The sequence below is a fragment of the Dromiciops gliroides genome, chromosome 2 (genome assembly GCF_019393635.1).
Source record: "Dromiciops gliroides isolate mDroGli1 chromosome 2, mDroGli1.pri, whole genome shotgun sequence".
In the NCBI taxonomy this organism is placed as follows: domain Eukaryota; kingdom Metazoa; phylum Chordata; class Mammalia; order Microbiotheria; family Microbiotheriidae; genus Dromiciops; species Dromiciops gliroides.
Genome location: NC_057862.1, coordinates 118,384,691 through 118,408,058, shown reverse-complemented (window position 1 = coordinate 118,408,058; position 23,368 = coordinate 118,384,691). Strand labels below are relative to the sequence as shown.

The window sequence follows — 23,368 nt, the reverse complement described above, 5'->3', positions numbered from 1 at the left end:
ATGCCCTCTGTTTAAGAAGGCTCCTTCTAACTGTCCTAATGATGATACTGTTTTTAAGGGTTACATGTATTACCCTTTCATGTGATAAATGTAAACAGTTTAACCTTGATATATTCTCTGATTTCTCACTCTTGTTGACCTTTTTATGCTTCATTTGAGTCTTGTGTTTAAATGTCAGATTTTCTTTTCAATTCTGATATTTTCATCAGGAATGTTTGGAAGAATTCTATTTACTAAATGTTCATGGTTTTTTTTCTCCTGCAGGATTATATACTCAGTTTTACTGTGTAGGTTATTCTGGATTATTCTGTAATCCCAGCTCCTTTTTCTTCTTGACAATCATTTTGCAAGCCCTTTGCTCCTTTATAGTGGTAGCTACTAATTGTTGTGTAATCCTGACTATGGCTCTACAGTATTTGAATTATTTCTTTCTGACTGTAGTATTTTCTCCTTCACCTGGGAACTCTAGATTTTTGCTATAATAGTCTCAGGATTTTTCCTTTTGTGATTTCTTTCAGGAAGTGATTAGTGGATTCTTTCCATTTCTATTCAGCCTTTTAGTTATATAATATCTTTCCTTTATAATTTTTCCTTTATATTTTTCCTTTATAATTTAAATATAGATACACACTCATACACACACATACACACTCTTTTTTAGATCATGGCTTTCATTTAGTCTAATAATTCTTAAATTATTTTTCCTTGGGGGCAGCTAGGTGGCACAGTGTATAAAGCATCAGTCCTGGATTCAGGAAGACCTGAATTCAAATCCGGCCTCAGACACTTGGCACTTAATAGTTGTGTGACCCTGAGCAAGTCACTTAACCCTCATTGCCCTGGGGGGAAATATATATATCTTCTTGGTCAATTGTTTTTCCCATGATATATTTCACCTTATCTTTTTTCATTCTTTTGACTTTGCTTTATTGTTTCTTGATGTCTTGTAGGGTGATTAGATTTTATTTGACCAACTCTAATTTTTAAGGAGGTTTTGTACCTCTTTTACTACTTGGTCAATTCTGATTTTCAGGTAGTTATCTTCTTCAGTATTTTTGTCATTTTACTGTTAGGCTTATTTCATTTTTAAGGAGTTATTTTCTTCATTATTTTTGTGCCTCTTTAACCAAACTATTAAATCTATTTTTCATAATTTTCCCACACAGATCTCGTTTATTTTCCCAATTTTTCTACTACTACTCTTATTTGATTTTCAAAATTATTTTTTTTTGCATTTTAAAAAATTGCTTTCTTTAGTTTTGGGGATTCTTATTGGGCTTGTGTCTATCTTTTTCTTTGAGGTTTTGTAGGTGTTTTCAAGTCATTGTCTTCTGAGTTTGTCTTGAGCTTCTTTGTCACCATAGTAGCTTTTTATGGTCAGGTTTTTTTCTTGTTGTTTACTTATTTCCTACCCTATTTCTTGACTTTAGACTTTAATGTTAGAATTGGGCTCTTCACCTTTGAGGGGCATAGCTCAATCCTGGGGCTCATCAGTTTTTGTTGTTTCCAATGTTGTGTGTTTAGCAGAGAGGTCTGGTAATTGCCCCCTGGTCTGTACTTTGGTCCTTACACAAGTAGTGTCCCTGCTCTTTCATGACTGTGACAACTCCTCTCTGCACTGCAATTGCAACCTGTAATGTTAATTTTTCTTGGCTTTTCCACTCAGAATTCAGTTTTGAGTTTTCTGTGATCATTTTTGCAAGAAAGCATCTGCCATCTTGACTCCAAACCACCTTCTCTGTCTACTTATTTGCCATGGATTCTAAGATAGCATAACAAATTCCTCTTCATTTTCCCAGCATTTCTACTTTGGCAACTAGATCCTCCTAATTTGTCAGGAATTTAAGTGATTTGATCTGAGTGGGGCTTTCCCGTAGATATTTAGAAGTTGAAGTCTTTTATGACTATAACATCATTGTGTCTACTTTTAGAATTCATCATTCATGTTCTACTTGTAGGTATGTATGGCACAATGGAGAGAGAGAGAGAGAGAGAGAGAGAAGGAGGGAGGGAGAGAGGGAGGGAGGAAGAGAGAGCACTGACCTGGAAGCCAGAAATAGCCTGCATTCAAATCCTACTTCTGGAATATGCTGGTTGTGTGACCCTGGGCAAATCTCTTTACTTCTCAGTGCTCTAGTCAACTTTCTAAGACTATAATTTAAGACCAAGTGCTGACCGGCATTGGTGGAAGGAGTTTCCTCTCCTTAGAGTTCCCTACACTAATAAAATCACAGGTACAGGTTCTATCCCTATTCAAAATTTCAGAATGAAGTCTCCTTTTGAAGAATGAAATTATTGGTTTTATGTCTTCTCCAGCTTTTTTCTGCTTGATATTGTCTGGTGAAGGAAATTGAACACTATAACCTGTGATTTTTAAGAGATCATGAAAGTGAGCCATTTAGAGGCATCTGGTGGCACAATGGGTAGAGTGCATGGCCTAGAATCAGGAATACCTAGGTTTCAGATTTGGTCTCAGATACTTACTAGCTTTGTTACTCTGAACAAGTCACTTAATTGGTTTTTTGCCTCAGTTTCCATAACTGAAAATGGGGATAATACTCTTATCTGAGAGTTGAATCTATGTAGGTGTTTTCATCCAACTTGTCACTAATGCCTCTTTGGGACTTAACATTACTCTAGCTAAGACAAGGACTCGTTCAGGAAAAATGTCAAATTTGGATATGAACTTGGGAGGATCAAATTGGTAGGAACTGAATTAAATCAGACCCCACTCTCTTCAGAGTTTGAAAGAGTATAGTAGAGAGTATGCCCTTGAGGTATTGGGGGGAAATATTTTTACTTTTGTTATTGCTATATCCCAAATAAATAACTCCTTGTAAAAGCTTAAAATATGAAATTACCAGCAAAAAAGCCTAAATTTTATGAACTGTGTAATTCATCTTTGTGCTTTTAGCAAAAAAAACTCTCTAGCAGATGCCTGTGTAGTTCAAGTCTTTCAAGAAAACTGTCATACCTTGGTGTCAACTTTGTGAACTACTTTCAGAACTCCCCTTCATTTTCTACTTATGGTTGTGTGGTTTATAATATAATCTTACCCACAACACTGCTTTTATTCCTCTCACTTTCCCCACCTCAGATTTGTTCTTCATTCAAATGTTTTCAATTTTGCACATCCCTCTAGATTGTAGATACTCTAATAGGAGCATATCTTAACTTATAGTGACATTCCAGTGTTCTTTTTATCCAATTTCCCCCTTCAGAATAGACCACATGCTTCCATTGCCATATTTCAGTCATCAGTCATTCCACCAAGTCTCAGTGGTACCTTTGCTGTCAGGTTGATTTTCTTGCATTAACAACTCTACACTGATTATTGAGTCCATGAACTGTTTTATTTTCCCTTTTCCTAGACAGATATTAGCTCCTATAAATTATTGGGCTCCTCTACCACCTTTCTTCCTTTGTTGTATCTGCTGATCTTTCTTTTCTGTCATGCCATTTTAGTATATCTTTTTAATCATATCTGCAATTATCCAGGCAAATATATTATTCATTAGTCAGATATACTCTAACCATGGTCAAGAGCTTGCCACTGATACATCATAACCTATGATCTACTAATTCAAATATCATTCTTCTATTTCATGTTCAAAAACTAATTCTTAATGTCAAGGATATATCTATAAAAGTGCTTATTTGATGTCAAGGATGAAGCACTGTTTTACTGATTTCACTTGTTAAGTCATTTGTAAACAAAATGCATTACTTATCAACCACAGAAAACTTTGAATTGGTTAAACATTTGACTGATCTTTGGACTATAGGGGGTGAAGGAATTGGCGTGTGATTATAGAATACTGAGATTAATATCCTATTTGCCCCAGATGTAGACCCAACCTACTAGTTTGATGAAGTAACTCCATCCTGGGTTGCGAGCAATGTATTTCATTCCATCTTTTGGAAAATAAAGGGTGTTCAAGTAACATAACTATTAGATTATTTGTTTGTTAGTTTTAGCTTGATGTTCAAGAGGTATCACTACCTAAAATAAAGCAAATTTGGTAGAAATCAAAGAAATTATTGTTTAAATATAAATTTTAGTTATATAATTATATTGCATTAAGTACTATAAATGAGAAGTAGCACAGAATAGAAAGGCGACCTCAGAGTCAGAAAGATATGAATTCAAATCCAAGCTCTGACACATACTGATTATAAGTCTCTGAGCAAATCACTTGGCCTTTGAGTGTCCCTGGAAATTCTCTAAAACTATAAGTTTCAGAGAAGCTATTCACTTGTATGGATAGAGGAAGTTCCTTACTAGGAGTGCACTGGATCAATGTACTCATAGGTCCAGTAACAATTAAATAGGGAAAAGTAGTAATCTTCATAATCCTCAAAGTTCTGTAAAAACATTTACATTACGATTCCATTTATTCAGGTTTTAAATTCTTTTATGACAAACTCCCTACTGGAGTGTTCAAGTGTTCAAGTTGACCTTCAGTCATTCTGTATTTCAAAATGTTATGTATTTTGACATGATTAAGTGATGACAGTTACATGGTTCATTTTCAGATTGCTGTTTGGGAAGGAAATATGACATGTTAGGAGTGAATCAGATCTCATACACACGAAGAGTGCAAACATTATCCAGGTCCTCTTGTATTGTGCTGTCAACATATCATAACATTGCTTTTCTATTAACTTGAGCACTGATTCCTTTGTTTATGCTTGAAAGCCTTCCCAAAATGGATTGTTTTAAGCTATCACTTCTATTATATCCCTGAGTGAGAGTTGAACTGATACAAGTAAATTCTCTTGAAGTCATTCTCAAGAACAATGAGCAGAACAATTGTACTGCTTACAAATATACATGTTCCCATAGTGGGGATGTGTAAAATATGTCAGCACTGCACAGTACCACTAGAGTTTATTTTTTAAAATCCTTTTAATTGTCTGCGTTCCCTAAGCAGTAAGCCAGGTCCTCCTTGGGAATCCTTTACTTGCTGGGTATGAATTAAAGATTTTATATGATGCATTAATATGTTTGCAAAGGCACCTTATTTACCATTTGCAAGAATTATTTTGGTCTCTGATTACCAAGGGGAAAACCCCCTAAATGAGAAGACAGATCTCCCTTCAAAGAGGAGCCAGCTGTGTTGAACCACAGTTTACTACAAATTGGCCAGTGCTTGTATGGCTACAAGCAACAAATGATGATTCTTCTTCATTTGGCAGCATCCAAAACTGCTCAGGAAAGTCAGATTCTCCCATCCACTCTCTGAGTTGAATGTGAGATCCCTTTGAAAGTGACATTTTCTCTTTTAAACCACTTTCTCAAGAATTAAATTCTCAGTTGCTTGGCTTGAAATAGTTAATACTCCTTCCAGAGAGTCCTACATGTCACGTTGCTTGTTTGGAAGTCTTGGAGGTCGGCATAGATAACTAATGGAGTTTTGTTTTTAAATTGCAGAAATGGCTTCTGATATCCCAGGATCAGTAACTCTGCCTGTTGCCCCCATGGCAACAGGGCAAGTGAGAATGGCAGGAACCATGCCTGCTAGAGGAGGAAAGAGGCGTTCCGGGTAAGCAACCTCAGTATTTCAAGGTCAAATTCAAACTGATAAATGTCACTTGAGCCCGCTAGCCTTCATGTGTGGGGTCTGTCTGGGAAATCAATTCTGTACTCTTTTCTTCTAGAATAGGAACTCAGCAGTTTGCCTTAGGAATGCTGAGATTGTTGTAAGTTAAAGCAACATGCACACGCTTTGCCAATAAGTGATTGAGAATTCTACACCAAACTGATGAGAACTCTGTCCTTGGGAAAATCTGCTTCTGTATCCTGCTGGACTATAATTAAGCCATTTAATAGGCACTCACTCATCTGCAGTGACCTCACTGAGGCTGAGAAGTCCTGATCATAAACACAGAAGGGAAGGCAGTGACTAATTTACATTTCTTAGTGCAGCTTGTGGTGGGCTGAATAAGAAAAAAGCTTCTGCAGCAAATACCTGCCCCCCCTTTTTTAACTCAAGCCTTGTTGGCATTTCCTTTCAGGAAAGGAGAAGTTAAAGCTGATCACCTCAATTTTATAGGGTTTGAGGGTTATAAGGCTCCTTTTGGGTTCTGAGGACCTGGATTCAGTTCTTAGCTTTGGTCTTTAAAATGTGTGACCTTGGGTAAATAACTTCTCTTGGCCTCAGTTTCCTTATATATAAGATGAGAGGGCTGCACTAGATAACCTCTTTCCATTCAGAATCTATGTTTCAGTGGTCTCTGTCAAAAGAACATATAAGGCATTTGCTTTTAAAATTGCTAAGCAACTAAAGCATTATCAAGCTTAAGTTTCAAAAACACTCTGGCTCTTAGTTCTGTTGAAAAGGTATATGTTAATCAGATGATCTGAGTGATGAATAATAAGCAGGCATGTTTATAACATGATTAACTCTGCATTATCTGCAATTCACTTGTGGTTACTACAGCAGAATTATTTTTCCCCTCTTTCTTCCTGGTCATTATTCAGTCATTAAACATTTATTAAGTGCCTGCTTTGTACCAAGCACTCCACTAAGCCCTGGGGATACAAATACAAAAAAAGAAAGATCCCTTGCCCTCAAGGAGTTTATAGTCTGTTGGGGGAAGACATACACAAAAGACAAAAGGAAACTGTAAAGGGTTAGGAAGGAAGGTACCCAGCATGGGGACCATGATGGAGATAGCCAACAAAGTCTGGCCAACTGGGATATGAAGAGATGGTTGGTCTGGTCATGCTCCTTAAGTGGAAGTCTGGGGAGGAGCTTTTTGCTCCATGGTCCAATCAGAGAGGCAGAGGGTACTGCTTCAGTCTGAGAACTAAGGCTGGAACAAGGGACACTTTCAGTGCAGTTCGTTCAAGGCCCTGTCAGGAAAGTAGATGGACTGCTCAGAGTTAACCTGTAATCCAGAGTTAGGTGGTGGAGGCAGTGGGGATATGCAGGTATGTGTCACTTGTTGTAGTCAGCTGTTTTCAGGCTGAAGGTACTCACCTTTATGCTGGCTGCCTGTCTGTTGAGCCCAACTTAGCGTCTTCCTTTACTTCTCTTACTTTTGGTGTCCTGAATTTGTGATTTTTGTCTTCCTCACCTGTTGGTGTTCTCATAGCATCATTGACTTAGAATTGGAAAAGACCTTTGAGGACATTTGGTCCAACTCCCTCATTTTACAAATGAGGAAACTGAGGCCTAGAGAGATAAAGTAATTTGCCTAAAGTTACAGAACTAACTTAGCAACACTTTTTCTTCACACACACACACACACACACACACACACACACACACACACACACACACACACACACCCCAACCAGGAAGAAGTTGGTACCTGTGAGTCTGAGATAGTCTGGTGACCCAAACCTAATTCCTGATTGTACTCTTTGCTTGATGACTTAGTTTAATTCTTCCAGTGAAAAGACCTGAACCCCTTTACCATATAGGGTCACATAAATATCATTTCTTGGGCACAGTGGTAAACTTAAAAATTTATAGGCATAATTGAGACCTAACTTCTCTTTTTCCTTAAAAGCACTCCGCCCCCTTCCCTCTCCCCAAGCAAAAAAATGAAGAGAAAACCAGAGAGAAAAGACAATGGGAATCAAGGAAAGAATCAGTTCAAGATGATTTAGAGAAAACTCAAGATGGAGTTAGCATATGGAATAATGGTAGATCCCAATAGCCTCATTTTTGGGGGTTTTTGTTTGTTTGTTTATTTAGTGAGGCAATTGGGGTTGTGACTTGCCCAGGGTCACACAGCTAGTAAGTGTTAAGTGTCTGAGGCCGGATTTGAACTCAGGTACTCCTGACTCCAGGGCCGATGCTCTATCCACTGTGCCACCTAGCTGCCCCTCCTCATTTTTTAAAATCACATTTTATGCTGACTGACAGGTTCATGATTAAATTTTTCCCCAGGAATAAATACTTTACTGTGATTCTTGCAGTATTTGCCCACCTATTCTCTTTCTCAGGCTAGAATACTTGGGTGAAAAGACTCTTAAAAGTAATTTCAAGTAATCTTCCATAACCATATCATCTAACAGAAGAGCTGTCCCAAACGAGTTAACAGCCCTATGTGAGTTTATCTTTAGCAAATTTTGTTGAGCTTTTTTTAAACCTACTTTGATTTTTCAAATCCTCTACTGACAGCCTTGCTCTAACACGATTCACCATGGAGTGGAATGTGATTTAAGCATATTGGTCAATATCTAGAGATATTCATTTATCTTAAAGACATCCAGATGTGTGTTTTCATCAACATATGGAACTTTTATTAAGAAAACTTCCGCTATCAGTGCTCATCTGCAACTGTTCCGTAACTTAGTCTTAGAGTTGCCTGGGACTTTTAGGTTATCTGCCTTGCCCAGGTTCATACAGCCAGATGTGTCAGAAGTGGGTCTTGTACCCAGGTCATTCTGGCGCCAATCTTGTAACTACTGTGCTTCACTGCCTTTCTTTATTAAATACTTAACAGGCATTGTTATGAGTTGGTCTCAGGTAAAAGGAACTCTTATGGCTCTGATCCCCAGGGCAGTGGTATGGAAAGACTTCAGTGTGTTTGTGTTTGCATCTAGGACTTGATACAGCCTGTAGCCTAGCAAGAGTCTAAATCATAAAATATCAGAGCTAGAAGGGGCCCTTAGACATGATAGAACTTTATCTTTCTGTTTAATAGCTAAGGAAACTGAATCTCAGAGACATGAAGTTTTCCAAGTGACAGTGGCAAATCAACTAGAACCCAAGCTTCCTTATTCTCAGTGACTTGCCTTTTCATTTCCATTCTGGAGAAACATGTGACTCAGATTAATAACAATGAGAGAGGAAAGAGAAAAGTCTTCTATGCTCAGTTAATGTTTTGCATCAGGCTGAGGGGATGGTGCATAGAAAAAGGAACAGGAAAAAGCTTACCCACAGACAGAATCCTACCTATTCTTCTGCCAGGTCATCAAAGTGTGACTTGGTTATTTATTTATGGATTTCAAAGGCAAATAGAAATGTTTATTTATTTATTATTCATGTCTACTACTAAGGGTTGATTATACTTCCAACAGAGTTTTGACCCTGATGAGAGTCTTGTGCAAACTATTTGTTATCCCAATGTTTGTCATTCAGAAGACATGGTACATCGATTTTAGTCTTGATAGACTTATTAGAAAGGTATCGATGCAAGTCACTTAAAATGTCCTTTCTCAACCCTTTTGATTCAATGGGTGATGCCTTCTTGGAGGTAGCTTTGGTATAACTTAGTTTCAGATGAAGAGCTGGACATTTTTTTAAAAAGTTAATTTCTTGGATCAGCTAGGTGGCGCAGTGGATAAAGCACCGGCCCTGGATTCAGGAGTACCTGAGTTCAAATTTGGCCTCAGACACTTGACACTTACTAGCTGTGTGACCCTGAGCAAGTCACTTAACCCTCATTGCCCCCCCCCAAAAAAAGTTAATCCCATTACAATTATGTCTATGATTATGACCTTTTTTTGGGGGGGGGCTTGCAGCTCTTAGCCCCTAATGCTCTGAAATTTGATATTTCTTTCCCAATGGATATACCCAATTTAAGCACTCATTTGCTGAAATGTTTTATTTGATTTGGATTTGCAAACGTGCTCATTCAAACATTGAAAATATATAGTAAAGGCATTTTACCATTGGTTTACAGAAACATCAGATTAGTACTTGGTTCTTTCTTTGCCACAGTGGCAAATTACATGAAAAATAAGAACTACAGTTGTTGCTGATATTAGATGAAATTAAACATCTCTGGTTGCATGTTTTTTGTTAGGGCATCAGTAGATTATCTTTTCTTTAACCATAACCAATGATATATTATTACAATGGTTATAAAGATACTTATCCATCATATCTTTCCAGACCAATTTTCAACCCATATGTGCCTTACCTAATTTTGGGAGGAAGGAAGAGTTCATTCTCATTAATAGTGAAGTGAGGGGAAACATTTTCAGCCAACCTCATCCATTAATTGCATTGAATTTTTAAGTTGAATAAAATCAGACTTAAAAGTCACATTTTGATTCATTGCCTTTATTATCCTAGTTCATTCTGGATTATAAAGACATATAAAAAGACAGACAAAATGAAGGATGTTTTATTAAGACTTTTTAGAGCCAGGGAAATAAAATAAGCATAGCTCATTTTTGCAGTATTTTAAATTAAGAATTTAAAGTGGAGACAGAAGACACTATCTGGCCCAACAGCTTTCTGAAACATCCTTTGTCCTATTGTGTGAGCTACTTCTAATGTATTGCTGACATGCATTCTGTCCTGAATGAATAGGCAGTCTTGTGTTTTGGTTACAGGTGAGTTGTTTGGAGGATTTTAAAACTGTATTATCTCTTGAATTCAGCCTCCACCTGTACTCATTAGTAAGATAGGGAGACTGCATTTTCTTTTCCCACTGACAGTTCAGTCTGCCTCCCTAGGATTTCTGATGAATCTAAAGAACTTTGGCTCCAGGCTGTGTTGCTATCATTGCCCATACGAACAATGGACTACAGATGACTTCAGTATACACGGGGCTCAAGTTGTAAAATTTTACTCCGATGTTAATGCAGACAACTCCAGTGTTCTAACTTAGAAGGATATGGAATTGCCTTTTTATTAAAAAAAAAAAACTAAATAATTATGGGGATTGAGGATGAATAGGACTAGACTATAAAAATAATTCTATCAGGGCTTGTTTATAATTTATATAATTATTTCTTATTAATAGCATACATATATACACATATATTATCACTATGAATTAGGTGACATTTTGATAATAACACAATTATAGAGCATTTTATTTGTTTTGTTTTTTGGTGGGGCAATTAGGGTTAAGTGACTTGCCCAGGTTCACACAGCTAGTAAGTGTCAAGTTTCTGAGTGTGGATATGAACTCAGGTCCTCCTGAATCCAGGGCCAGTACTTTATGCACTGTGTCACCTAGCTGCCCCTATAGAACACTTTAAAGAAATACTTTTGTCACAACCATATGAGATAATTAATGCAAATGTTGTCATGCCCATTTTACAAATGAGAAAAAAGCCCAAGAGAGTCCAAATAACTTGCCCACAGGTCACACAGCTACTAAATGCTCAACTGAACCCCATATGCAGATCTTCTGATTTCAGAGTCCAGAGGTCTTTCCACTACACCATGCTATCCCTTATAAAATAGAACACATTTATAAAGACATTTGAGTTTGTAATAAAACACAGTTTTTAAGGTTTGATGTACTTTTTTGCATTATGAAACCTTGGCAAGTGCTTTCAAAGACAACTTCCTTAGGGTTTAGAAGTAGTATCTATTTTTCTAATGATTTTAGTACATTTTTGCCAGCTCTAAAGTTAGGTATCCTTGTTTCACTTAAAGGCTTCAGTTTCATATAATGAACACTGGAGGGCAGTATATCTCTACTGTATTTTTTTGTTTGGTGAATTAATAATCATGTTTTTTTGTGTAAATATCTTTGAATGAAGCATAATTTTCAGCAAAGCACTGATGACAGTAGTGATGACAAACTATTTTCAGTATAGCTTCACTTCCAAAAAAAAATCCTGTATTGCTACATTTTAAGTAACCACTTTCACAATGCCTTTTTTTTAAAGTCAGACTTCTTTTGGCCTTTCTTTGTTAGCTTTTACTCTATCTTAAGTCCTCATTCTGACTTTTTGTAAATCACTGAGACTAAATTACAACATATGGTACTTCTCTTCCTGTGTCCTCGCAGTAGTTTGTCCATTGTATGTATGTGTGTGATTGTGGATATTCTTGTCTTTCTTCCCATTTCCTCCCTTTCGTCCTTTATTATGTTGCATCGATATTATTTGTATTAGCATGACTGCTCAGACCAGTTATCTAACTCTTTTTATTCTTATCTCTTTAGACTAGTGTGATCCTTGTTTCAGAGTTACCCATGGTGCCCAAAGTTAGAGTTTATTGGGACAAAACAGGGCATAACGTAGGAAGACAAGACAAACTTCAAAACAACAGTTGGTCCCCCTTGAAAACAACTTTGATGATAGTCCAGTACTGCCCTTTACCAGGACTTCAAGTTTACTCCTTTAGTTCTTTAGAGTAAAACATTATTTTCCTACACACATCTCTGGTTTCCTTCATATCCCTGGACTAGGAAGGCAGTGCCCACCTGGTCTATCCATAGTGAATGGCCTTCTTCATCAGATCCCCATTTTTTCTTCAGGCACCTGGATATTAGACAAGAAGGGGTCTGGCAGTTCTCCTTCTGATTTACCAAGAGATGATGACTTTATCAGGACAGCTGTTTTCATAAAGCCTCTGCTTTCCCCAAAGAGGGAGCATCCCTTGATCCTATCCTTCTTCCCTAATGATACATGGTATATGGGGAGGAGGGAGGTATTGATTGTATCCACAACCTCAAATTGGTTCTCTGTGTTCCATAAAGGTGCCATTCCTTCTCCTCTGGGGCAGGTTGAGTTGGGAAGGGGGAAGAAAGTGGGGAAAGAAGGAAGAGAGGAGGACTCATTATTACTGATTGCATACTCAGTGTGAGTTGAGCATTACTCCTAATGATGCCTGTGGTATCCTTATTGTCCCTTTCCCAAACCCCCAATCCCTATTTGAAACCAGGTGTGGGCATCTTTCCATAAAGAGCCACAACCTACCTGTTCAGAGGCACTCTGAATTATTATTCAGTTAACTTTCATAAGGCATTGGGTGTGTACATTATATAAATTAAACCAAACTTTTTTTAAGTAATGGGTTATAATAGTTTGTATTGATAACAGCAAAAACAAACAAACCCACTCCAGATTTCTGTGTTCCTTTTTATCATATAGAATTAAGTGAAAGCATAGGCAAATTAATTTAAGTAAGTAACTGATTAAATTAAGTAAGCAGACAATTTGGATCACTCAGCTCAAAAAAGATTCTTTCTCAACACTTTGGTTCATCCTAAGCTGATAATTGCCTTAAATCTCTCTTTTTTTTTACTTTGACTTGTAGGTACTTCCTGAGGATTTTCATGCATTGTATTGATTTTTTAAAAATTTTAAGTAATTATTTTCAAACTTTCCTCTTTTTAAAAAAAGTTTGGGGGCAGCTAAGTGGCACAGTGGATAGAGTACCGGCCCTGGAGTCAGGAGTACCTGAGTTCAAATCCGGCCTCAGACACTTAACACTTACTAGCTGTGTGACCCTGGGCAAGTCACTTAACCCCAATTGCCTCACCAAAAAAAAAAAAAAAAGTTTGAAGTAGGATAGAGCACCGGCCCTGGAGTCAGGAGTACCTGAGATCAAATCTGGCCTCAGACACTTAACACATACTAACTGTGTGATCCTGGGCAAGTCACTTAACCCCAATTGCCTCACTAAAAAAAAAAAAAAAAAGTCTGGTTCCAGAGACCTCCTTAGGAGATGACCACTATTTATATGCTTCCATTTTTCAGTGAAAACTCATGCTTGTGAGTCCAGTGTGACCTGAGCCATAAAATTACCTCTTTATACCTGAATGAACCTCCCTGACAGTCAGTGCCCTTGGCTAGTACCCATTGCAATGTGGCAAGACTTCATTGTCTTCACGTCTGGTGACAACCCAGAGACTTGACTTTATTTTCAGCATTCCAAAGCCTAGGGTTCAGTTTGGATTACTCCCTCCAGAGCTGAAGTAGAATTTTGCCCAGTTAGATAAAGGCTCACCAGAGGTCTTGCTTTTTCAGAATGGACTTCGATGATGAAGATGGTGAAGGCCCCAGCAAATTTTCAAGGTGAGTTATTTTTTTTAATACTTAAAATGAGCCTTTCTCACAAGGTAGGACAACCACATATCAATGAAGATTTAAACCCAAATTATGGTATAACCTTCATTCTCTGCATCTTGGATATATTACTCTTTTCTAATTCTTCTTTCATTTTATCTTTTAATGGGAGTGTTCGTATAGGCCAGTATTTAGTCATGTGGCTACCAACTGAATGGTTGATATAGTTCTTAAGTCTCACAACCTACATCTTTTAAAGAAATGAAGTGACAAAAATAATTAGTTTTTCATTTTAATTGACAAAAATTCCATTCAGGAGACTCATTTTTTATACTTTTTAGAAACGTCAAGAATTATAGTTAAATATCTCAGGAGGAGGCATGTTTTTCTATCCTTGAAAATGAGGAAAATGTTAGACACAGAAAGTGTTTTCCTCCAACAAGCACCAGGTTGCCAAATAACTCATTCCTCTTTTGGGGAATGCCTTTTATAAACAGAACACTTTTTGAAATTCATGGCAATTTGTCTAGAAATCGGCTTTGTGAATGGAATATTATGCTCTGTTTGAGCCTTAGCATTTATAATTAAATTGCATTTTGGTACTTCTAGCTAATTTTGTTGGGGTTATATGTATATATTCCTTGTAGTATCTAATTTCATTTAGGAGAGGCAGTGTGGTTCAGTGGGTAGAGAATTGGTCTTAGACCTGGAGTTTAAGTCTGTTCTCTGACACCTATTGGCTGTATGGTCCTAGGCAAGTCACCTAAGCCTCAGTGGCCCAGGCAAGTCTCTGAGACTTCAAGTTGCAGAGAAGATGATAATCAACACTGGTAAAGGAAATTCCTCACTGAGAATTCCATATGCCAGCTAAAAAGGTATAATTTTTTAAATCTGCAATAGAAAAGTGAGAAGATAGGAGATAACTTTTTGGTTCATGGAACTTTATGGCTGGCAATGAAGTGGCAAAGTAGATAGAGTCCAGGTTAGGAAAACCTGAGTTCAAATTTGGCCCCAGATATTATACTAGCTATATGGCCTTGGGCAAATCACTTAACCTCTATTTGCCCCAATTTCTTCATCTGTAAATGGGGATAAAATAGCATCTAACTCTCAAGGTTGTGAAGATCCTATTAATAAAACATTTGTAAAATGCTTAGCACAGTACACATAGTAAATGCTATATAAGTGCTAGTTATTATTGTTGTTTTTGAAGTTTTATAGCAAATTTAGAAGTTTTGAGAAGATAGAAACTGTCTTGCTAAGGTCTGAGAATAGTTCCACCTTATACTTAGCAATGGTAAAATATTTCCTCTTCTTCTCCTCCCTGCCTCCATTTCAGTGACAGGCAGGGCCATTTATGATTCAAGAAATGTGTGAGCCAAATGAGAGAACCAGGAACACTGACCAAAAGCAAAAACAAAATAACAACACCATGAATGAATGAATGAATGAATGAATATGAGAATGAATGAATGAGATTTCTGTGCAATCTTCTGTAAACTCAGGAATCCTAATTTGGATCAATTCATTTCTTTGTTTTAAAAAAAACAGTTTTAAAAGTGTAATTTGGAGTACTACGTGTGTTCCATTTCAGGTGCTAACGGCCACCAATATTACTACTATTAATACTAACAAACACTTACATAGTGCTTTACAAAGTTTCTTTCATATATATGCTCTCATTTCATTCCCACAAAAGACCTATGAGGTAGACAGAGTAAATACATTACCTTCAATTTATGTATTTGTTTATTTATTTATTCATTCATTCACTCATTCATTTTCTTATCTGCTTAATAGTATTTTATTTTTCCCAGTGACATGGAAAGATAGTTTTAAATTTTTAACATTTATTTTTATAAGATTCTGAGTTACAAATTTTTCTTCCTTTCTTCCTCCTTAAGACAGCAATCTGATATAGGTTATACATGTAAAACCATATTAAACATATTTCCACATTAGTCATGTTGTGAAAGAAGAATCAGAACAAAAGGGAAAACCCACAAGAAATGTAAAAAAAAAAAGCTAAAATAGACTTCTTCGATCTGCATTTAGATTCTGTAGTTTTTTCTATGGATGTGGAGAGTATTTTCCATCATGAGTCTTTTGGAATTGTCTTGGATCATTGTATTACTGAGGAGAGCTAAGTCTGTCACAGATGATCATCACAAAATGTTGCTGTTACTGTGTACAGTCACTCCACTCAGCATCACTTCTTATAACCGAGTTGTTAATATTAAGTACTATTACCTCCAATTTGCAGATGAGGAAACTGGGATACTGAGAGGAAGTACAGCTAGTAAGTAGCATAGCAGGATCTGAAACATCTATCCTCTGATCACACATTCAGTGCCCATCCCACTATGGCACAGTTGTCCTGTTGATCCTCCTGTTGATCTGCTGGTGGTAATCAGAAGAACATTTTTCTGATTCTTGTTTCTTAAAGAACTCAGGAGTGTCTCATTACTGAGATTATGAACATTACATGGGCTTTGTTATGGTAGCATTCATATCTGGATAATACCAATTCATAGCCCACTTTGCTTCTTTATACCCAAAGCAGCAGGTCTCTGTCCTTTAAGGAACTGAAGCTTTCTCTTCTCCCTTTTTACCAGTAGAGCAAATTTAATCTCACGTGTTTAAAATGGGGTAGGAGGATGAGCCTAATATAGTGAGCTTAAAATAATGAGTCTGCTATTTATGTGTGACTTATGGAAATCAGTGTCATTATATCTCTTAATATAGATCATCTGAGGATGCCTCTGTAGCATTTGCCTTTCTTTAGATACTGGCCTTAATTGGTCAAGTCTCTCTAGTGTGAAATCTTTAGAGGGTCCTGTTCCTTTAAATAAATACTTGGGTATGGAATCCTACACTTAGGTCACTGAAGCATAATCTTAGATTTGGTTGAAATAATAGATATGAAAAAACATATTTCAATATCTGGTCTGAAGATCTTGTAGTACCCAGCCAAAATAAATACATACCTTTTCAACAACAACAAAAATCTTAAAATTTCTTTTAAAATTTTGTGTATGTACACTCAAATTTTATAACATATGACTGCGTACTGGTGAGGGGTCTTTTTATTCCTATAGCCTTGAAAATTAGTGTCCATTTATACATGCCTCCTTTTTCTGTTGTTTTTGAGAGAAATTCTTATCAGAAGTAACTAGGAACCAATTCCTTCTTGACATGATTTTCCTTTACATAACACTTGTTGATCTCAGGAGATCATGATTGCTGGAGTCCAAGAATATTTACTTTTTCCCCTACAAGGAGAGAGGATCAGAGAGATGGAGAATGACCTTTAGCAGTAAGGGTCAGTGTCAGCAACAAAATGACACTGTGGCAATATCTATAAACTGATTGGATAATTTAGTAATAAAATATAGAATCTCATAAATTTTTCAGTCTGTTAATGAGTCAGTCTCTCTCTCTAAGTGTTTCTGGTCTAGGTTTAAAGCTTTACATTTATGAACTGCCTCTAACTAAAAAATGCTTGCTGTGTTTACTGTTTTGTAGGTTTGAATTTTCAAGGTTAGCAAGTATGAAACTTTTTTTTCTAAAATGGGAATGTCTTTATGGAAAGGGGCCAGTTTTTATTCTTCTCTGTATTTTTCACCCATATCACCTTCTCTCCAAACCTAGTTCAGTCACCTCCACAAGGCAGTCAGTAAATGGTTGTCAAATGAAACAATGTCAGAAGCTAGGTGATTCTGTGCTAGGCAGCCACATAGGATCACAGAATTTAAAGCTGGAAGAGACCTCAGAGAACCAAGATCTTCTTTTTTTAAAAAACAGGAAAATATAAACCTAACTCTCATAACTTTGGGGGTTTTGGGTTGTACCTTTTTTGTTTTTTTTTTTTTTACTTAGTAGTATTGTATTTTTTCAATTACGTGTAAAGATAATTTTCAACAATCATTTTTGTAAGATTTTAAGTTATGGATTTTTCTCCCTTCTTCTCTTCCTCCCCTTCCCAAGACAGCAAGCAATCTGATATAGGTTATACATATACAATCATGTTAAACATATTTCTACATTAGTCATGTTGTTAGAGAAGAATCAGAACAAAAGGGAAAAACCACGAGAAAGAAAAAACTACAAAAGTGAAAATAGTCTGCTTTGATCTGCATTCAGATTCCATAATTTTTTCTGGATATGGAGAGCATTTTCCATCATGAGTCTTTTGGAATTGTCTTGGATCATTGTATTGCTGAGAAAAGCTAAGTCTGTCATAGTTGATCATCACAGAATGTTGCTGCTACTGGGTACAAGATTCCTCAGGTTCTGTTCACTTCACTCAGTATCAGTTCATGTAAGTCTTTCCAGGTTTTTCTGAAATCTGCCTGCATATCATTTCTTACAGCACAATAGTATTATCATATACCACAACTTGTTCAGCCATTCCCCATTTGATGGGCATCCCCTCAATTTCCAATTCTTTGCCACCACAAAAAGAACTGCTTTAAATATTTCTGTACATGTGTATTTTTTATGATATCTTTGGGATATAGGCCTAGTAGTGCTACTGAGCCCTTTGGGCATAGTTCCAAATTGTTTTCCAGAATGGTTAGATCAGTTTACAACTCCACCAACAATATATTAGTGTTCAAATTTTCCCACATCTTCTCCAACATTTATCATTTTCCTTTTCTGTCATATTAGCCAATCTGATGGGTATGAGATGTTACCTCAGAATTGTTTTAATTTGCTTTTCTCTAATCAGTAGTGACTCAAGACATTTTTGTATGACTATAGATGGCTTTAATTTCTTTTCTTTTTTCTTCTTTTTTGTGGGAGCAATGAGGGTTAAGTGACTTGCCCGGGGTCACATAGCTAGTAAGTGTCAAGTGTCTCAGGCCAGATTTGAACTCAGGTCCTCCTGAATCCAGGGCTGGTGCTTTATCCACAGCACCACCTAGATGCCCAGCTTTAATCTAAAAACTGCCTATTCATATCCTTTTACCATTTCTCAATTTTTGGATGACTTGTATTCTTATATATTTGATTCAGTTCTCTATATATTTGCGAAATGAGCAAGCACTCCCCCCTTTTTATTTTTTCTCCCCCTCCTTTTTTTTTAAAAAGAAGAAACTGAGACTAAAAGAAGTTAAGTGATTTATCCAAGGTCATATAGGTCATAAGTAATAGAGTCAATAGAAAACTTAAACCCAGGTCCTTTGACTTCAGTCCTGTTTGCTCTTTCCATTACACCAGGGAAGAAGTTCCATAAATTGGGGAACATCTTCTGTCTCCAGAATTCAGGAAACCAGCAGGAACATATTACATCCTTCCTTAATAAAATTCAAGATAACCAAGGGAATTTTGATGATTCCCTCAGTAGTAGTAGTAGTAGTAGTAGTAGTAGTAGTAGTAGTTTAGAAATACACATTTGCATTTCATTGACATACAGGGCCAATCATCAAACTATCATCAAGAGATTGATGCTTTTATGGAGAGTCCTTGTTGGCTGCCAATATTGACTCTTGAGGGAATATCAAAGTCAAAGGAAAGTCAAAGGAGTCAGGTTTGCTTTACAAAACTGGGTGATCCAAAAAAGAGACATTTTTGACTTCTTGAAGACCCAGCGCTGTTCCTTGGATTGCCTTTGATTTATAGTGTTCTATAGTATCTCCTAGTTATCCCCTGGGCACCCTCAAGCACTCAGCATTAAAAGCCAAGGGAACATAGGAATAATCAGACAAAAAAATAACTTAAATTTTGGGAAAGCTGATTTTTTTACATTTGAACTAGTAGGTGTGATACCATGACCAGAGATTCCAAAAAGGAATACAGCTCACGAGGAATAATTCTTTGTAAGATGAAATTCTAACTATAAAATCATAAACAATTCTAGTGAGAAAGAAAAGATGGAAAGAAGGTCATATAAGTAAGGAATAATTCAAGATCATGTATCATAGCTATGAGAATAGAATTAGAAAGGATAGATCCCAGAATGAGCTGAGGCTTGCAACAATGCTAAGTATAAGGAAAGAACCTTTTTATTGTGGATGGAGGGGAAGAGGAAGGATTGGGAATTGAGGGTAGATATTGTTGATGGTGGTTTTTTGTGTGTGCCTGTGTCTGAACTTGGCAGAACAAAAACAACAATTATGACAAAGAATCCAGAATTACCGACATACTGTATGGTTCTCATTTTCTCTAAGAAGCTTGGTTTTCTTTTTTTTTAATTTATGTATTTATGTATTTATTTTTTTCTGTTACATGTAAAGATAGTTCTCAACTTTTGTTTATATAAGCTTTCCAATTTCAGATTTTTCTCCCTCTCTCCCCTCCCTCTCCCCTCCTCTAGACAGCAGGTAATCTGATATAGGTTATATATATACACATAATAACATTAATCCTATTTCTGCATTAGTCATGTTATAAGAGAAAAATCAGAGCAATGATGAAAAGCCTCAAAATAGAAAAAACAACAGCACCAAAAACAAAAGAAATAGTATGGTCCATTCAGCATCTATACTCCACAGTTCTTTTTTTTTTTCTTGGATTTGGAGATCCTCTTCTATCATGAGTTCCCTGGAACTCTTCTGTACCATTGCATTGGTGAGAAGAATATAGTCCATCACAGTAGATCAACACTCAATGTTGATGATACTGTGTACAATATTCTTCTGGTTCTGCTCATCTCACTCATCATCAGCCCACGTAGGACCCTCCAGGTTTCTCTGAACTCCTCCTGCTCATCGTTTCTTACAGCACAATAGTATTCCATTGTATTCACATACCACAACTTGTCCAGCCATTCCCCAATTGATGGGCATCCCCTCAACTTCCAATTCCTTGCCACCACAGAAAGAGCAGCTATAAATATTTTTGTACATGTGGGTCCCTTTCCCCTTTCCATGATTTCTTTGGGAAAAAGACCCAAAAGTGGTATTTCTGGGTCAAAGGGTATGCACAGCTTAATCGCCCTTTGGCCATAATTCCAAATTGCTCTCCAGAATGGTTGGATCAGTTCACAGCTCCACCAACAATGTATTAGTGTTACAATTTTCCCACAAGAAGCTTGGTTTTCAAAAAGAAAAAGGCCAAGTAAAAGTACATGGAAGGCATCATAGCCTATATGGGTAATAATAGAAAAAGAGAGCACTTTAAAGGAATTCGGAGCCATTTTGGGCAATGTTCAGTAAATTTTGAAGAATGAAAGAGATGTCAGGAAACAAGATAGACAGATATCTAGGTGTATTCTAGGAATTATGAATTGGTAAATTTGATATTTCCTTGACGAAGTCTAAATTCTCTAAATGGAGGTTTGTGCACATTTAAAAAAGGAAGTCATTATTACAGGAAGCCAAAATAAATTTAGTAATTAGCCATTTTAAACTAACCTGATTTTTCTGCTCTGGTACTTCCCCTCCTCCAATACATTGGTAAGCATTTATTAAGTGCCTACTATATGTCAGACACTCTCTTAGGCACAGAAGAGGTAAATAGAAAAGTGAAATGGTCCCAATCTTTTAAAACTTACATCTTTTGAAGGGAGGCCTGTTCATAGATAAGATAATATATGATATATATTATGTAGAATAATGTATGTTCATTACTATACATGTGTATATAGCACTATATATGTGTGTGTGTATGTGTGTATACATAGTGTTTGGGTTGGGGTCATGGAGGGAAGAGACTTCACTAACAATTGAAAGAATCAGAAAAGGCATTTTGAGGGAGGTAGCACTTGGGTTGAGTCCCCAAGAGAGCCATGGCTTCCAAGAGATGAGGAAAGATATGAGGGAAAGCATCTGAGGCCCATGATAAAACATAGAGGAAGGAGGTGGACAATAGAATGTCCTGATAGGGAGCACTAACTAGAGAAGTTTGGCTGAAGTGTAGAGTTCAGCAGAGGGAAGCCATGTATAATTAGCCTTGAAATATAGTTTTGAGTCAGACTGTGAAGGGCATTAAATGTCAAGTGGAGAAATTCGGTTTTTATCCTACAGACAGTGGGCAATTTAGGGAATGATATGATCAGATCAAAACTTTGGGAATATCAGTTTGGCAGCTATGTGAAGGATGGATTAGAGAAGGGAGAGACTTGAATTCAGGAGAAAAATTAATAGGTCATTGTCAGGTGACTTAGCAATAGGTATCACTAAATGAGAAGTGATCAAGGCTTCAATTAGCATGGTTGTAGTATGAGTGGAGAGAAGGGATGATGTAGAGGTGGTAGAAAATAAGCTTGTTAAGTGATTGGTAGGAGTTGGGGATGAATAAGAATGAAATGTCTTAAAGGATCAGATTGGACATGTCTGTCCAGACCTTTGGCTTTGGATGAGATATTGGTGAAATCAGGGGAAATTGAACAGTACTCCCTCAGCAAAGGAGGGGGATGGTTTGAGTTTGTCCAGGAAGGGGAGAGAATAGAATTTATAAACTCTAGCCCTCTTCCTCCACAGAAATAAACATAGTGATGTGATATAAGGGGAAGTATTTGGTCCAAAAAATATCTCCCCCACTGCTTGAATTTCACCAGCATTGAATTATGATTAACAAGTGAATATTGAGAGGAGTAACTTTATTGTGAATTAATTGAAGTGTTTTATTTCCACAACTCTTAGCTGAAATTAATTAAGGGAATAGGAGTTTTGGTTGTTGACAGTGGTGAAAGAGAGCAAAATATGAGTTGGAACATGGGGCACCTTTGGAAGAGAGGAATTTGGGTAACCATAGGACAACATGGATATCTGGAGCTGTCAAGAAGAAGGAACTATGATATGGAGAGGAGGATGCTTTAGTTGTCTTCAAGTATTTAAATGATTTTGTGTTGGGGAGGGAGTGACCTTGTTCTGTGTGAGCTCAGAGGAGGCAGAATCAAGGACAGTGAGTGGAAGTTGTAAACTTGCAAATTTTGGTTCAGCAGCAGGAAAAACTTCTAACAGTTGGAGTTGTCCAAAAGTGGAATTGGACTGCCAACATAGGTGGTGGGTTTCCCCTCCTTAGATGTCTTTAAGCACAGTCTGGATACCTAGTTGTTGCATTTGATATAGTGGAAATTTCTTTTTGTGTGTGAGTTGGACTAGATGTCTGCTGATGCCCCTTCCAACCATGAAATTCTGTGATTCTGAGGATCATAAAAAGAGCACAGAAGTATATGTTCTGGTGACCATGCACATTCATGTGCAGAGCTTAGTGGCAATTTTGACAACCTTACCCATATTCACTTTCATGAAACACTATTCCCTGTCCCTAACCTCTTGCCAAGGGAATCAGTTCTGCTTTGCATTCTCACAGCATTTATCTTGTCTTGACCACACATCCTGTCCCTTGGTGGTCCAGCTATATATTTATCAGATATAACAGTTAACAGTGATGAACATTTCATCTTTGGGAAAAACTCCAGTTTGTTTCACCAAGGAAGAATTGTTCCTTATGACTTTTTCCTCTTTTCCCACTAATGAAACCTAGGCAGATTTCTTTAATATTTCAATTCCATTGTCTGCTCCTCAAGTGGTATTAAGACAACTAGAAAGGCCCCGTTTTTTAGTCTCTTTTTGAGATGAAGGGCAAGAACACCAGACTTCCTCATAGATTATGCAACTGTAAAGATCTGAGGTAGGGCAGAAAACCCTTTCAAAACTGAGCAATACAGGAGTGCATATGCTAGTATCTGGCAGG

General features: G+C 36.9%; 1 protein-coding gene across 5 annotated transcripts in view; it reads left to right on the top strand.

Annotated features, from left to right (window-relative positions):
- ARNT2 (aryl hydrocarbon receptor nuclear translocator 2) overlaps nt 1-23,368 on the top strand; it is a 274,848-nt gene that overhangs the window by 63,469 nt on the left and 188,011 nt on the right. For all 5 annotated transcript variants that reach the window (XM_043983353.1, XM_043983352.1, XM_043983350.1 and 2 more), the window contains exons 2-3: nt 5,435-5,546; nt 13,685-13,732. In XM_043983353.1, the coding sequence (XP_043839288.1) occupies nt 5,435-5,546; nt 13,685-13,732 (160 nt within the window). The remainder of the gene's footprint in view (nt 1-5,434; nt 5,547-13,684; nt 13,733-23,368) is intronic.